Genomic DNA, 13784 nt, shown 5'->3' with positions numbered 1-13784 from the left:
AATCAACTAATGGCAAGGAGATAAAGAGAGTAAAAAAGTAACACCTTATGCATACCAATAAGAAAATTTCATAAACTTTATCAGGATTCCCGCGGTTCCAGAAACTCGATAAAGTATGTACAATCATTATCAACATCATGTAAATACTACCAGCATGAAATCAAGACTCGGTAGTGCTTCCTGCGGCGTATTTTGTCTGCATTACTAGACATACAATCATACCACATGCATGAACAACCAGGACCACAAGACAATAAATAGTCTAGGAAAAGAAAAGGCGATTAGCCACTCTCACCCGCATAAACATGTCCATGTACGTTCACAAATGCTTTTAGTCATTTGCATACAGTACACACATATACACATATTACGTGTACAATCACAAGCATCATATTGTTTCCAAAAAAAGAAACAAGATTGATCCTTGTTGTCTGACCTAACCTTTTTATTGGACCCTTTCTCGATTCAATACCAATACATGCCATTATCTCTTCAAGACTCGTAATATCACCAAGGTTATGTTTTAACAGATTGCAACTTCCCATAAGTGCAGCAGACGCGGGCAATGACAAATTCTTTATCTTTGACACATTCCATCAGAACAAATGCTGCACAAATCCTCAGCCACGTAATACAAGTCAGAGAATTCCAAGCTGCAGAACATAAATACTCAAACAAAAGCATCCTAAAAGTGGACTAGCTATTTGGTAACTTGAAACTTGATAAATGACTCAACAGGTAACATTAAAAGGCATCCCAATCAAGTAGGAGGTTGGAGTACCAACATATAGTGAGGCCTTATCAAATCCCAAACCCGAAACAGTGAAACACCCATGCAAACCAAACTTTATCCCGAATTTGATTTGTACTAGAGGTATGAAACCAAACCTTCGCAAACAAAACAAGCAAAGCCACACCAAATAAAGCAAGAATTTGCTCTTTTCCTCTCCTAATTTCAGTATTTCAAAAACAGAATCATAAAGAGGATTATTCGAAAAGAAGGACGGGCAATTCAAGTGCCCATCCGTAGAACAAGTCCAAGAAAATAAAGCAAGCAGCCACAGCTAGAAGAAATAAAGTTAAGAGAGATATAACACAGATTAATTTCTTGAGGTTATGGAAACCTCAGTAAAAATGCGGTAAAGATGTTGATATTCAAGTGAGAGAGATGAGGGAAAGCCTGGTGGCTGAAAGGAAGTAGCCAATAGGAAGGTATTCCTACTTTGGTGTAATAAAAGAAAGGGAAGGATATTTCGTAGCATAAACTAATCAGGTCAGGTTCAGATATTCAGTTGTCATTCTGAAACATACCTTAAACCGGACCATTGATTCGGTTATCCTTTTTCAACCCCAAACCCATTCCACTACGAAACAAAACTAAAGACAAGTTTCAACACAAATGTAGATGCAGCAATGGAAGATAAGAGAAGTTCATATAACCATCAACCATCAACCATCAACCATATTCCGAACTGTATGAAAGTCAAGCCCCGTATTGTGCACTTGCTTAATGACTATAAAAAAGCCGCATATTTGAGCTCGGTTTCATTTGATCTTCACTCAGTTGTTAAAAAAAAAGGCACAAGTAGCCCTTTTCTTAAGCTGAGGACAACATACTTGTTGCCTCTTGAGTCCAGCCTCCGTGCAAGGCAATTACAATATATAATCCATAGATTTTTTGCAAGTGAAAGGCCTGAGGAAAAAACACCAGGATTTACTTTAATTACAAAGTTGACAAACAAAGTATAAATGGCTTATTTGTCCCTCGCCTTATTCTTAGAAAGCCTAGACGCAGTAAGAAGCCACATATAGTTCCAGCAAAGAATGTCACCGATTAACAGAAAACATATTTCTGGCTATTGAAATTTGAGATTCATAATAAAGCACATGAGAGAGAAATCAATGAAAGTATACATGTGTGATACAATTTAAGTGACCACTACTAAACAAAAGACGAGCAGAGTTTTCCCCCCGAATCTGATACATTTCCTGAGAAGGAATACTTATGTTGTTGCAACCTCCCTCATAACTGGATAGAATTTAAGTTAAAATGTCATCCTTTTAGCTTTCATTATTTGAGTACATACCGCAATCTCCATGCACTCGGAGATCATAATTAAGAACGTTCATAAGCTTCCGCTTCTGATGAGATGCTAATCAATCAACAACAACAAAGTCTTTTCTCACTAAGTGGTCGGCCATATGAATCCTAAAACGCCATTGCGCTCGGTTCTATGTCATATCCTCCGTTAGATCCAAGTACTCTAAATCTTTTCTTAGGGTCTCTTCCAAAGTCTTCCTAGGTCTTCCTAGGTCTTCCTCTACCCCTTCGGCACTGGACCTCTATCCCGTAGTCGCATCTTCTAACCGGAGCGCTAGTAGGCCTTCATTGCACATGTCCAAACGACCATAACCGATTTTCTCTCATCTTTCCTTCAATTTCGGCTACTCCTAATTTACCTCGGATATCCTCATTCCTAATCTTATCCTTTCTCATGTGCCCACACATCCAACGAAGCATCCTCATCTCCGCTACACCCATTTTATGTACGTGTTGATACTTCACCGCCCAACATTATGTGCTATACAGCATTGCCAACCTTATTGTTGTCCCATAAAAATTTTCCTTGAGCTTCAGTGGCATACAACGGTCACACAACACACCTGATGCACTCTTCCACTTCATCCATCTAGCTTGTATTATATGGTTGAGGTCTCCATCTAATTCTCCGTTCTTTTGCAAGATAGATCCTAGGTAGTGAAAACGGTCGCTCTTTAGTACTTCCTGGTCTCCGATCCTCACCCCTAACTCATTTGGGCCTCCATTTGCATTGAACTTGCACTCCATATATTCTGTATTTGATCGACTTAGGCGAACCTTTAAATTCCAACACTTCTCTCCAAAGGTTAAGCTTCGCATTTATCCCTTCGTGAGTTTCATCTATCAACACTATATCGTCTGCGAAAAGCATACACCAAGGAATATCATCTTGAATATGTCCCGTTAACCCATCCATTACCAATGCAAAAAGGTAAGGACTTAAAGATGAGCCTTGATGTAACTCTACAGTTATGGGGAAGCTTTTGGTTTGTCCTTCATGAGTTCTTACGGCAGGCAGTCTTTACTCCATCATACATATCCTTTATAGCTTGGATATATGCTACTCGTACTCCTTTCTTCTCTAAAACCCTCCAAAGAATGTCTCTTGAGACCCTAACATACGCTTTTTTCAAATCTATAAAGACCATGTGTAAATCCTTTTTCATCTCTCTATATCTTTTCATCAATCTTCGTGAGAGATAGATTACCTCCATGGTTGAGCGCCCTGGCATGAACCTTAATTGGTTGTCCGAGACCCATGTCTCTTGCCTCAGTCTATGCTCAATGACTTTCTCCCAGAGCTTCATTGTATGACTCATTAGATTAATACCCCTATAGTTCATACAATTTTGTGCGTTGCCCTTATTCTTGTAGATAGGCACCAAAGTGCTCTTTTGCCACTCATGTGGCATCTTCTTCGTTTTCAAATCCTATTAAAAAGGTCTGTGAGTCATGCTATACCCGTCTCTCCCAAGACTTTCCACACTTCAATCGGTATATCATCTGGGCCCACTGCTTTTCTATGCTTCATCTTTTTCAAAGTTACAACCATTTCTTCCCTTCTAATTCGACAGTAAAAGGAGTAGTTTCTACACTTTTCTGAGTTACTCAACTCTCTCAAAGAAGTGCTCCTTTCATGTCCTTCGTTGAAAAGATTATGAAAATAACCTCTCCATCTGTCTTTGACTGCGTTCTCTGTAGCAAGAACCTTTCCATTCTCATCCTTGATGCACCTCACTTGGTTTAGGTCCCTTGTCTTCTTTTCCCTTACTCTAGCTAGTTTATAGATATCCAACTCTCCTTCTTTGGTATTTAGTCGCTTATACATATCGTCATAAGCCGCTAGCTTAGCTTCTCTCACAGCTTTCTTCGCCTCCTGCTTCGTTATTCTATACCTTTCACCGTTTTCATCGGTCCTATCCTTGTATAAGGCTTTACAACATTCCTTCTTAGCCTTAACCTTTGTTTGTACCTCCTCATTCCACCACCAAGACTCCTTTTGGTGTGGAGCAAGGCCCTTGGACTCTCCTAATACCTCTTTTGCTACTTTTCGGATACAACTAGCCATGGAATCCCACATTTGGCTAGCTTCCCCCTCTCTATCCCACACGCATTGGGTGATTACTTTCTCTTTGAAAAATGCTTGTTTTTCTCCTTTTAGATTCCACCATCTAGTCCTTGGGCACTTTAAGGTCTTGTTCTTTTTTCTCTCTCTTTTGATATGTACATCCATCATCAACAAGCAATGTTGATTAGTCAAGCTCTCTCCCGGTATAACTTTGCAATCCTTACAAGTTATACGATCCCCCTTCCTCATTAGAAGAAAATCTATTTGTGTTTTTGACGACCCACTCTTGTAGGTGATCACATGTTCTTCTCTCTTCTTAAAGAAGGTGTTGGCTAAGAAGAGATCATATGCCATTGCAAAATCCAAGATGGTTTCCCCATCCTCGTTTCTCTCCCCAAAACCATGGCCACCATGAAAACCTCCAAAGTTGCCTGTCTCCTTGCCCATGTGTCCATTTAAATCTCCTCCTATAAATACCTTATCCGTCTGAGCAATTCCTTGCGCCAAGTCTCCAAGATCTTTCCAAAATTTCTCCTTCAAACTCATATCCAACCCTACTTGAGGTGCGTACGCACTAATCACAGTGATGAGACCATGTCCTATTACAATCTTGATTGCCATAATTCTATCTCCTACCCTCTTGACATCTACAACATCTTGTGTCAAGGTCTTGTAGACGATGATGCCAACAATGTTTCTCGTTCTATTTGTGCCCGAATACCAAAGTGTTGGAACACAAGTTTGGAACTTTACATACAATGCAATACAATGAGGTATTTTGCTTCTTTTACAGCTCATATCAAGAGCTTAATTCGAAATTCGACAACAAAAAACATCGAAACAGATAAAGCTATCCGACATACCAAGAGCTCGAAGCACCTTGAGATCAAACTTTTGGGCAAGTTCATCGCACCCAATCATTCTTGCACGTTGAAGAACAATCCTTTTTATGCTAATCAACATGTCCTGCCATAAAATTGTGTGTTTAATTCCAATTTTTCGACACCATTAACCATAAAGCTCCAGTCTTTAACGTCAAATTGTCTACTTTTCTATGAAAAATTTGATATGAACATTGAAAATTAACAAACGAATTCAAAAATTAAATTTAGCAAAAAGATAATAAATCAAGAAATTAAGTTGCTTTAATGATGTAAATAATTCTCACAAGTTCAGACTCATAGAGGGAGCAGAGCCAGTTCACATCTTCAACCCTCTTCTGCCCTAAAACCCCTTCCATCCTCAACCCAAACTGATTCTACTTTCTGGGTACTGCCGTTTCTCCTCAGTGGAGTTGGCACAAATGATGGGATTTTCCTCAACTCTTTTTTCTTCAGCGCAGTTTCTGGGGTAAAATTGAAAAAACGTGATTTTTTGGGCTTTTCACAAAAGTCCTGAGGTTTCAAAAATTGCACTATGTCACTTGAAGTTTCAAATTATTTTCACAAACTTCCTCCCATTAATTTTTCATCAAAAAGCTGCTGATATCTTATTAAACTAGCATGCCTACACATTTTATGTGTATGAACACTTTTTGTTTTTATTTCTAAAATGGGAAGTAGAGATGGAGAAACAACGTGGGTGAGAGTTGGAGGTTTTTTTTTACTTTTTTAATATTAAAAATATTTTAACATCACTTATAGGTGAAGTTTCAATAAAATTTAGTTTTGTAAAATTACTATATTGCTCATCATTTTTTTGTATGATAGAAAATTAAATATCTTTCACTTCATCATTTTTTAATTGACAAAGAAGGTTTTATTAATACAAGTAGTTTAGATTACACACTCTCTGCTTCCTACGTTGTATTCATATTTTTCACATAAACCCTCATGATTTACAAAGTTTTCACATAGCCCTTGGAAAAAAAAGGGAAAAAACATTATGATACTTTAAAATATTCAAAAGCTTTCTCGTTTAATAGTATGTAACAATTTGATACTACTAAAACTAAACATATGGTGTTAACTTTTAGCCTGGTGATATTATTTTTTCTTATTTAATAAATCATGGCATGCCATTTTGCAGTTAAGGGTTCATATAAAAGTGTGTTAGACTTTAGGTGGTTTTATTTTAAAGTTTCAAATCTCAAGGAGCTATATTAAAAACAATAAAGTAGAAGTGGATGCGTGAAAATGCAAAAAGTCTCAAAAGATGTCGATGTAATTAACTTTAAAAATAAATATATCAATTGTAAAACTCTTTTGCTGTGGCTCAACAATTTTAGGATGAACATCTAAAGGCCGAGAAATTTTGCATAATTTTTTTTTAGAGGATTAGGAATTGCATCCACAGCCTTTTTGCTAATTACAATTTAGGCAAAGACGATGTTCTATAATAATTTAATTGATATACAAGACAATTAAAATTCGAATTCAACGTAACAAGCACGTAATCCTTATCAACTGGTCTAACCCCCAAACAATCCCTTATTTATCTTGCAAAACCATTCATGATTCGTTGTGCTTGCAACTCAGTCTCTGCTTCGGCTGCCTATTTAATTGAAACAACAGTTTACCACTGAAACTATCAAGAAACTGAACACACTATATGAAGACAATGCTTACAAGTTAATGAATAAAAGAATAGGAAGGTGACCAATTTCCACTAGGCTGGGCTGTTTGTCAGTGATCTAAGTATTGGACTGCTTGTCACTGATCTGTATATCAACTGTTTCTTGTGGTGCAACTGTTCTTTCAGAACCCGAATTCTCGCGTCAACCCGAGCCGAAACCCCAACCTGAGTCATCTTCATGGAGTTGCTTCTCTCCCTCTCCCACATTTGCTTGTCTGCAACATCTTTCCTGCAGTGCTTCATTTCTTGAATCACATGATCGTCCAACGGAAAGAATGACCGTTGGATGACGATGTGAATGAAGTAGGGTAGCAGCGAAACAACCACAACGAATAATGTGACAATCCAATACAACGGTGCAGGGCCAAGAGCTTCGATTAGGACACGAAATCCTCTTTGAGAGTAGGCAGGAGGGAATGCACCGTATACCAACAAGAACACGTACCAGATCATGATGCTACCCCATATGAAAAGATGTTGGATCCAAGTGAACCGGTTGATGATCAGCGCAATCTGGCAATTGACGGTCCAGATTATGCAGGTGTATGTCATGGCACCAAGGTGTGTGATGTCTGCAACTTGGCCATTCTTCTGAAATGCTTTAGGGGAGAAAGTGTATATGTTTGCAAGGAATATGACTAGAGAAGCAACCACGCCGTTTACTATCCAACCGATAATCCGGTACCACGTGAAATATATGTTCTTCTGTCCTTGTTGATAAAGAGCTGGAAACTGTTCCATAAAAAAGAAAACAGAAAATCCCATTAAGGTTCTCATAGCTTACACGAGAAATTCTTGCAAACAACCGTTGTGTACAAGAACTATCGCCTTTTCATGTGTATGTGTGATTTTCGTTTAGTTTGTTTACCTGGAGGCACACTTCTGATGAAACGTCCTGCTCAAGGACTCCCAATGATATAACAGGTAAAGATGTCAAAATCACATTGAACAAGGCCATATACCAGTCATCGTAGAAGACCTCCCCTGCAAATCTTGAGTATAACTCGTAGTAGAACAGCGTGAGCCCCAACGCAATGTTCTTGTACACGAAGTAGAGAACCTGGATAGAGGAAGGGGGCTTAGCCTAGCATCAGATAAAGATATCGTCTATTGTCTAAAGTAGAATGGAAGCATTTACCATTTTTGAAATCCTTTTGTAACACCAATGCCCATGAACTATAAGTAATCTCCCCAAAAATCGGAATTGAGGCAATGCTATGTCACTGGCCATGACTGCCTGCATTCCTTCCATGCCACTGATTCCTACTCCAATATCAGCTTCTTGAATCATGCCAACATCATTTGCCCCATCTCCAATTGCCAAGGTTGTTTTCCCAGTATGTTCCTTTACCAGTCGCGTAATCTGGAATTTGAAGACACAAAGAATGAATATGCATGAATATTTTCATTGGACTCAAAGCTCTAATAGACCTACCAAAGCCTTCTGTTTTGGAGAGACGCGGCAGCATATGACAGAAGCGCAATTAACAGCCAATGGTAAGAACTGGTCCTTCACATCACTTCTGAGAGCAATTTCAAGAGCTCTTCCATCTACTACCAAAGCCAAGGGTGCATTATCATTGCCTTCTTCAGACTTCAGTTTGTGAAAACTTTCTAGTTGGTTTAAAATGTCGTCTTTCATCGCCTGGAAACTAGAAAAAACAAAATTTGTGATTACCAACTCAACTTCCATAATATAGTATCATGTTTTCCCTTTTGTTTTTGTTTTTTTTGTTTTTAGTTTTTCTGAGCTATTGGATGGCCAAATTCACATAAAAGTATTCTAATATAACTGCTATCCAAAGCGATCAATTTCCAGTTCCACCTTCGTTTGGTTATTAGTTGGAATAGTTGCAGTTTCTCTACCCAAGCTCAGATGAAATTGCTTCATATCCTGCCGGAGTAAGCTGCAAGCAAATCTGCCAATGCGAATGTGCAAAAAGGAAAGCCAAAGACAAATAATTTAGCTTCCATCAACGCCTTTCTGATTATTTAAGACTTACAAGTACACCAAGTAAATGGTTTTCCACAAGCTTTACCCTATATTTATTGCAGTTTCCTTCTTGTCACCGGTGAGCAGCCATATTTTTATTCCGGCTTGCGCAAGTTTATCTATGCATTCTGGAACCTGATATGTATGCACAAAAGAAGACACATCGACTATGAGAAAGAGCATGTAAACATACAAAATCCAAACATAGAAAAAGACAGATAGCTAACCCCCTTTTGTAGCTTGTCTTCAACAGCAGCAACCCCTAATAAAATCAAATCATTTTCGATCATTTCAGATGCTTTCTCTAGCACTTCTTCCCTTTCGGGACCTATTGTTGTCTTGGCCACCTTGAATATTGAGTTCCATTGTTCATACTCAGCAGCCTCAAGTTTCCGGTAAGCAAATGCCAGAGTGCGGAATCCATCTTCTGCATAATTGGAAAGATGTAGAGTCGTTGCTTGTTGGTATGACCTTCCATTTTCTGCAAGCCTGTCGAAGATAATGCTGAAAACCAAAATTCATATAAGATACAAGTTAGAGCAAAAAACAACAGATAACACAAGTTTAAGATACCTTTAACATAAAAAGGAAAAAAAACACGGTGTAGAGATCAATGGATAATTTTCGGCGTAGAAAACATACTTGTCTGCACCTTTGCAGAGTAGAATGATTTGACCATCTTCGTCGCTTACTATAACAGACATCCTCTTCCGAGCGCTACAGAACTCTAAAAGGTTCAAAAGTTTGTACTTCCTGAAAGTACATTCATATCATGTTTAGGCATTATACTACACAACTTTATATAAGAAAATAGTCTCAATCAGTTACGGAACTTACCTCTCAATCTCCTTTCCCGTGGGAGGATCAAATTCCTTAAGAAACATACTGGACTGACTTCTTCGAAAAAATTGAAATCCAAACTCTTGTGCAGCAACTAGAAAAGATACTTCTTCTGGTGACTCTGCCTCATACTTTAGCTTATGAGTTAGCTCATCCTCCTCAACAGGTATGCCTGTGTGACATAGAGCCATGACTCGAAAGAACATTGTTACATCGGATAAGTTGGATCTGTACATCCACTTTTTGTTCATAAGCCTGCCATCCCTAAAGTTGAAACCCTTGATGGCAAATTCTTCCTCCACATTAGAGATTCTCGAGTTTTCTGCACTTGAATAATTCTGCTCATGTCTTTGTCCACCTAGAATAGCCCTTTCGGTGCTAATGTCACCAACTGAGAACTCAAACATTTCGCAGCTTTGGCTTGCTGTTTCAAACTCATCAATACTAAAACAATATGACTCAACATCAACATTCATCCGTTTAGATGCTGCACGATCGATTTCATTTACATCACCCCCATACGAAATTCCAGCAATAGAGCATTTCCTGAATTCCATCTGGTTACACGTCAAAGTCCCCGTTTTATCAGACAGAATCATCTCCACCTGACCAAGCTCTTCATTTAAATTTGACGTTCGCGTTTGAACTGATTTACATGTAACTTCATCATACAATTTGATGTCCTTGTTAATGAGCATGGCTTGTAAAACTTTGACAACCTCAATGGAAACATAGAGAGAAATGGGGATCAAGTAACCATACAAAATAAGAGCCCTTATGAATTGTAGGAAACCAGATACCTCAGGCCTTGGTGGTTGAAAAAATGGATCATTATCATCTAGAGAAAGATACCACCACTTAATCATCTCCGTTTTCAAAAACTCTGCAAAACCAATCGAAGTGACCAGTGAAATCAACAGAAGCATCGAAAAGAGAAGGTAGATGACAAGATCCATCTTTCTTTCAATCCGGCTGCGCTTAGATGGTGATCTTGTTGAGTTCCTCACCGCTTTTGTGTCTGGTCCACTAAAAATCACAACCCCATAAATATAATCTGTGTTCCGAAGCTTTGAATCTCTTAGGAGAAGTGAGGCAGGGCACAAGGGAAATGATGCATTTTTCAACTCTAAGTTCCCCACAAAGGTGTAGAGATGAGGATTCGGGTCCTCACAACAGACGGTAGCCCTGAATAAACCAAATGATTGATCATTGACAAGGCCAAGCGTGGCTTCCGAGCATCGTTTAACCTTGAGATTAGTTTCTCCATCAAGGTTCATGGTCTCTACATAACATATGCCATCCTCATAGCTGGAAGATAGTAAGAGGAGATCACTAGGAAAATATTCATTCTTGTTAACCTTCACAACATCTCCTACACACAGTCCTTGCCATGGTTTTTCAATAAATTCGCCGTCTCCAACGTGAACCTTTACAGTTCTTGAGTTCACATTCAAATCCTGGAACACAAGATAAATTTGTTGTAAATAGTCCCAGAAAGTTTATTAAAGTGGAGGAACAAATGAAGATTTCTAGCAAAATAGAACAGGAAAGTCATGGGGGTTCGTGATCATACTAAATAGCAAATAAGGAAGGATAAATTAGCAGTGAAACCGTTCAATATAAGTTGTATTTAATTCGGTTATTTTCTTATGTGGGCTGAAAAATCTACATTCTTCAACAAATAATAAAGTGGGGAGTCAATTTTGGATCAAACTAATTTTCTTCTGCAGTAGAAAAAGAGAAGCTAAAATTTCAAGAATTATGAATATACGAATTTATTGAAAATAAATATTTTACTGTATTTTCTTGTTTACCTGCAAGAATCTGTGCCAGTCCTCCACTGCCTCCTTGATCATGCTAACCCCCACCACAAAGACCAAGGGAGCAATCAAACTTATTGGTTGAAAAGGAGCCAAAGAAGTGACGGACAACACAGCTGCCAACAGAAAATACAGATTGGCAACTCTTCGGAACTGCTCGAAAAGCGCTTTTGGAAGAAAAGTCATGACATTGTACTTGGTTGTGGAGACGTAGTTCTTGGGGTACTTGTAAGGCTTGTCCTTGTGCAGCTGAGGCTCGTTGCAGAAAACCACCCGCGAAAACCCCGGCTGGCCAAGGAGCTGCTGGCTTGGATCATTCTCAGTTGTGACAGGTCTGAAGCATGCAAAAGAATACAGTTTGCTCCACCTTATCTTCCTCTTTGTTCTTCCAGACGATCCTGCCATTTTTACCGATAAAGATGTAATACTATGACTTCACTCTTTTACATCTGCAAACCTCTCTCTCTCTCTCTCTCTCTCTCTCTCTAACTACAAGAAAATGTGACTAAATCTGAAGCTGTGAACATGAAAACTGTAGTGTTGGTTTTAACATTTGCTATCACGGGAGGCACCAAAATTCCGCATAAAAAATGGTACAAGAGAATTGTCGTATATTACATGTATATATGTATATATCTATATATATATATTTCTGTCTTTCCTTTTAACTTTCAATATGTTCTAAAAAGATCTTCTTCCAAATGGTGAGATTGTTGCAGTTTCTTGGATCAAACCGAGAAGAAGGTGCAGGCCTTCTCTTTCCATTAGCCGTACTTCCGCAGAAATAACAAATTCCTTGTTGTCCTATACCTAAGAAATATCAACCTTTCTTGCACCTTTTAGATATCCGAAAAATATATAAAATAAAAAGCCAAATGAAAGTTGGTCCACATAACCATTGCCGGATTGCCTCTAGATTTGAGAATTGAATCAAATAATCATATTTCAATTCAAACTTTAAGTAATTTACACTTAAAATATAGCTTGAACATGTCTTTTAGCTACTTATACGGTTATACCAGTAGCTCTCCTTATGGCAATTCCAAACATGTCTCATTTATGGTACAGTATACCAATATCAAAATCTAAAGTATGCTACTAACAATGAAAAGAAATACCATTACACTGTACTATTAATAGTTAAGTATAACCAAATAACCATATCAAAACTAAAATATGTTACTTATAAATAAAGAAAAACATTTTTAAATCGTATTATAAAATACAAGTAACTGAGGGTAATCAATAAATTATTATTTTCATATCTCTCCTATCATGTGATTTAAAAAAGAGTTTAATGGCTAATGCTAAGGAGATCAATTTTTTTAACCAAATTTGCAAACCAAATAATATATCACCAATAAGAACAAGCACGTTAACCAACACTTAATTAATAATCCAATCATCTACAACCATTTCATTTGATTTGCAAATTTGATTTAAAAATTTAGCTCCTTTAGCATTACCCTTTAAAAAAACAGAGAAATGTTAAAGAGACTATCTCAAAAGTGAGACTTTCTAAAGATTTTTTGCCACCACACATTTTTTGAACAATGATTTATAATGTTACCACCTCACATTTTGCCGAATGATGGTATGGGGAAGAAAATACTCAATCAGAAGAATGCTAAAAAAACTCTCTTAAAATGAAATTCTTTATAAATTTTTTGTTACCTCATTTTTTAACACAATTTTTTTACCAATATTATAAATATTATGCTAAACACGTGAGATCACGGAGAATAACATTTCTCATTCGATTAAGGCACTACAATTATTTTCAGTCAATCGTGTCCAAGATGCCTCTGGATACGAGAACTGGTATTCGAAATCACATTGGGAGAAAGACAAACTAAATAAAGTCAAACAACCCCATTAAGTTTCTTGAATGAAGATTATTATTTAAGAAAAAAACAATTAGTGCCTTATTTGTATTTGAATCCAGATTCTCGTTGGATTCTTTTTGTGAGGATTCATTCGACAAGGATTCCAAAAATCCGTCAATTTTGTTCATTTATCGTACATTGTGCTGTCAGAAATTATTTTAAATATTTTTATTTAAAATTAAACATAAATAGTATTTAATAAAAATTGACCATATAATGTACATTAAATGTACATAATTCACGAATTTCCAGAATCTTCTTTAAAAAAATCTAAAGAGGATCCTGTTGGTTTATATTTAACCATATGTGGATTATAATAACGTTTGTCTTGCTTTGGATTCAACCAACTCTGCCAGAAATTTCAAAGCCAACTTTTTAGTGCACTCCTAATTCATAAAGAGAACAAAAGCTTTATAAAAGCAAAAAATTTGACTTCATCATAAACATTTGTTTTGTCAAACGATAAGATTATATATTAAACTATCTAAATTACATAAAAGAA

The 13784-nt window shown here is 37.3% G+C and overlaps 1 protein-coding gene and 1 pseudogene across 2 annotated transcripts; both read right to left on the bottom strand.

Annotated features, from left to right (window-relative positions):
• Positions 1 to 300: 300 nt before the first annotated feature.
• LOC137729511 (uncharacterized) lies at positions 301 to 5494 on the bottom strand (annotated as a pseudogene). Its single transcript, XR_015951802.1, has 3 exons — positions 5338 to 5494; positions 5033 to 5135; positions 301 to 608 (listed from the first exon to the last, which is right to left on the bottom strand). The product of XR_015951802.1 is annotated as an uncharacterized LOC137729511 (transcript).
• Positions 5495 to 6481: 987 nt separating this feature from the next.
• LOC137727267 (putative phospholipid-transporting ATPase 4) lies at positions 6482 to 11917 on the bottom strand. Its single transcript, XM_068466134.2, has 10 exons — positions 11391 to 11917; positions 9574 to 11033; positions 9379 to 9489; positions 8964 to 9240; positions 8783 to 8871; positions 8569 to 8662; positions 8179 to 8388; positions 7882 to 8106; positions 7612 to 7803; positions 6482 to 7475 (listed from the first exon to the last, which is right to left on the bottom strand). The coding sequence occupies exons 1-10, from the start codon at positions 11799 to 11801 to the stop codon at positions 6777 to 6779; spliced, it is 3768 nt and encodes a 1255-aa protein (XP_068322235.2). The 5' UTR covers positions 11802 to 11917; the 3' UTR covers positions 6482 to 6776.
• Between the last annotated feature and the right edge of the window lie 1867 nt (positions 11918 to 13784).

The sequence above is a fragment of the Pyrus communis genome, chromosome 10, assembly GCF_041283825.1.
Source record: "Pyrus communis isolate YQ-2024b chromosome 10, ASM4128382v1, whole genome shotgun sequence".
NCBI classification, from domain to species: Eukaryota; Viridiplantae; Streptophyta; class Magnoliopsida; order Rosales; family Rosaceae; genus Pyrus; species Pyrus communis.
This window is presented reverse-complemented; position numbering and strand designations above follow the sequence as displayed.